The sequence below is a fragment of the Eimeria mitis genome, genomic scaffold (genome assembly GCF_000499745.2).
Source record: "Eimeria mitis Houghton genomic scaffold, Emh_scaff5928, whole genome shotgun sequence".
Taxonomy (NCBI): Eukaryota; Apicomplexa; class Conoidasida; order Eucoccidiorida; family Eimeriidae; genus Eimeria; species Eimeria mitis.
In genome coordinates this window covers 25-3,260 of record NW_024015625.1, presented here as the reverse complement: position 1 = coordinate 3,260, position 3,236 = coordinate 25, and the positions used below count along the sequence as shown (strand labels likewise).

The following is a 3,236-nucleotide window of genomic DNA, read 5'->3' as shown; positions in this document are numbered from 1 at the left end:
CCGAGACGGTAACCGCTGAGCAACTGCTGCAGTCGGTGGACGAGCTGAAGTATCTCCAGCCGCTGGCAGCGGACTTGGCTGAGATGGTGGGGACAGACGAGTCTCGCTCTGCCTTGCAGGAGCTTTGCTCGAGTGTAAAGCGTTCGCAGGATATTGCCCAAACGATTGCGGAGAGCTCTGCGGGCTCGTCTGGTTCGCCTCTGACTGCAGTGAAGACGGCGATAGAGGACAGTGTCTCCGCGTTGTCTCGGCTGTACGAAGCCGCTCGGGAGCGTGGCTTGTCTCTGGCGCAAGAGGTACAGAAGGAACGGGCTCCTGTTTTTTCAGAGGAGGAGATGCAGTTGCTGGAGAACGGTCTGGGCGCGGGCTTCAGGGAATTTATGGATTTTCGCGAGCAGAACCTTAATTCTTCCCTCCCTGTATTTGTGCAGAAGGTGGAGAGGGCGGCGGCGGAACTGAAGGGGCTGCGGAGCATCGATGGCATGGATGACCTACATTTGCTGATGTCTGTTGCTAAAAACCTAGAAATGGTCAAGAGCGCGTGCGATTCCATGCAGACAGAGTTTGCGTGTTCTGATGCCATCAGGGCGAGCGCAACAACAGTGTTGCATATGCAATACCAACGAGAGCACGCGTCCATACATCGTGAATTAGCAGGACAAGTAGGGGAAGTGCGAATTCTGTGTGTATTGGAGCGGCAGCGTCGGCAAATACATCCCCAACAGGACATCAGTCTCTTAAAGTCATTCCGTTGGCTTGAAAAGAGGCTCTACAGAGGCGAGCAGCAGCTTCAGAAGCACAAGGAGATGATCGAGCGGATGGAAGAGGCAGACAATATTATCTCGGCAAGCAACGTGGAGCAGCAGGCCAGGACGGTAGTTGACAGCCTGAAGGCCTTGCTGAAAGCCGCCTCCAGCAGCTGGAATTCGATTCCCGGTGCCGTGAGCGGGGGAGAAGCCGCCCAGAGCGAGGCCATGCAGGGCCACCTTACGGCGGTTGCCTGCAGGGCCATCGGAGAGGCTGCAGCGGCCGGGGGGCGAGCAGTCAGCATGTTAAACGCAGTAGAAGCTCAAGGACTCGGGGACTCCACTTTGTCGTGGAATAAGGAAGAGGAGGGAATCAAACAACCTGCGCTACAGAGGCGTGTCAATGCCAATTTGGCCAAGCTCATTGCCGACGCGCTAAAGCAGGTTGATCATGTAAATGCTGCTATGCGCAAGCCTGTTGATGCAGACGAAGAGACGCAGGAGGGCCGTAGCAGCTCAGAGATCCTTATGGAGGAAATGTTGCGTGCATCGCGAACGGCCGCAAAGGCTTCAGAGGCCTTCGTCCACGATGCGGAGCTTATGTGGCTGCGTGCGCAGCTTAACAACTCCCTGGACCTCGACATGCAGTTGAGTGCCACCTTGGCGCAGAGAGCAACTGCCGCAGTAGGCATGGCAACAGGGGAGGAGCCCACACAGCAACGTTGGCATCCTGAAATGTCTGCCGATGATATTAAAGAATTTAAAGATCTGCTGGAACAGTTCCACCACCTCCGGGACGGCGCGCTGTCTGCTAATGCTCTCAACGAACGGGCTTCAGCTGCAGCAATGATGAAGCAGGCCGCCTTAAAACTCACGGTGTTTGCCGAGGAACGTCAGGAGCAACCAAGGAGACGCTAAGGACGAACAGCACGAAGGGCACAAGGCAGTGCCTGTTTGAACCTGGCCGACGGTAAGGTGTACCGATTTTTTTAATCTGTCTCCCGTTTGCTGTTGAGCGGCAAGGTAGCCGTAATAGCTCACCAGTAGATATTGCGAAGGGGAACACAAACGCATTGGCAAGCGAGGAGAGGAGTGGCGGAGATATTGCAATAGATTCCGCGGACGTCCGCTAGAGGGCAGGCACTGAATTAGCCACTCCTTATGGGATGAAAAGATATGCTTGGAGATCCCGACTTAGTCCTTGGTTTGATGAGGGTTCGCCAATGGAGGATTACCGCCAGCAACGCTGGGATGTTGAAGTGTCTGCCGATGATATTCAAGAAGTTCACCATATGCTGGAGCAGTTCAGGAATGCCGAGGAAGATACGCAGTCCGCCATTGTTCTCAATGAAATGGCTTCAGCAGCAACGGTGAAGCAGGCGGCCTTACAAATCACGACTTCTGTTGAGGAATGTGGGAAGCAACCAACGAGACGTTGAGGACGAACAGGAAGAAGGGCTGAGGGCAACGCCTATTTGAAGCTGACAGGTGTAGAGCATTTTTTTGTTGTCTATCTCCCCTTTCCTCTTTAGTGCCAAGGTGCCCTGAATAGTTCACCAGCAGGCAAAGAGGACAGGAGAACAAGTGCATTGACAGGCGAGGCGAAAAGTGGCAAGCAGCTGGCGAAAGACTCCGATGGCACCCTTTAGAGGGCTGCAGCTGTATAGCCGTTCCCTATGGGAGGAGCATATATGCTTGGATATCCCGTTTGAACGCTACGCTTGGTGAACTTTTGTCTCGCAGCCGAATGCACAGAAAACAGCAGCAACAACAGGGGAGCCGTAGCCACTCTGCGTTGTTGCTTTGTTTGCAACCGCAATACGTATGCGTCCCAGGCCACCCTGTGCAGCACGAGAGCGCAGGGCCGTTAACTGGGGCTGCCTTTTCTACAGAAAGCACTTTCCCCCAGTGCACTGCTAGGCAGTTCTCTGGTTTTATTCTTGGTAAACGGAGGTGCGGGACTCACTGGGGTTGAGAAGGCTTCAAGCATTGTGTGGCCTGAAACAACTGTGAGCAGTCCCGTAGGGCAACAACTACCGTTTGTCTCATAGACCTATTTAACTATACGCTGGCGCAGAATAGGACTGTTGATTACGTGTCTAGAGGCACACTGCAGGGAAACCCTATATAGTATACGGTAAACAGATTCTTATGCCTGTGTATACATGCATACTATCCATTTCTATGTTGCTCACACAGGTGCATGAGGTGTTCCATGTGATTCGCACAGGTGTGTTAAGTATGAAGAGTGCTGCGCAGCCGCATTTGCTGCCGTCCTTGCTGCTGCGCATAAGTGATGAAATTTTGCTCGGCGGTGCGGAACTTTTTTCCGTAGTTGAGGCCAAGCTGAGCTGTTGTAGAGCCTGCCATTTTTGGGCTTGCTTCGCTCTGTCTCGTCTTCTTCCTACCCCTCCCGACGCGTGAAAAGTATCTTGTCACACGCCCATCAGCGGCGGGCGTTTCGCAATCAACTATTTATTGCTATCGCTT

General features: G+C 53.5%; 1 protein-coding gene across 1 annotated transcript; it reads left to right on the top strand.

The window, feature by feature from the left end:
* Positions 1 to 83: 83 nt before the first annotated feature.
* EMH_0084910 (uncharacterized protein) lies at positions 84 to 1,664 on the top strand (the record flags this gene model as incomplete). The annotated part of the gene is made up of 1 exon (XM_038022857.1): positions 84 to 1,664. The coding sequence occupies one exon, from the start codon at positions 84 to 86 to the stop codon at positions 1,662 to 1,664; it is 1,581 nt and encodes a 526-aa protein (XP_037878711.1).
* Between the last annotated feature and the right edge of the window lie 1,572 nt (positions 1,665 to 3,236).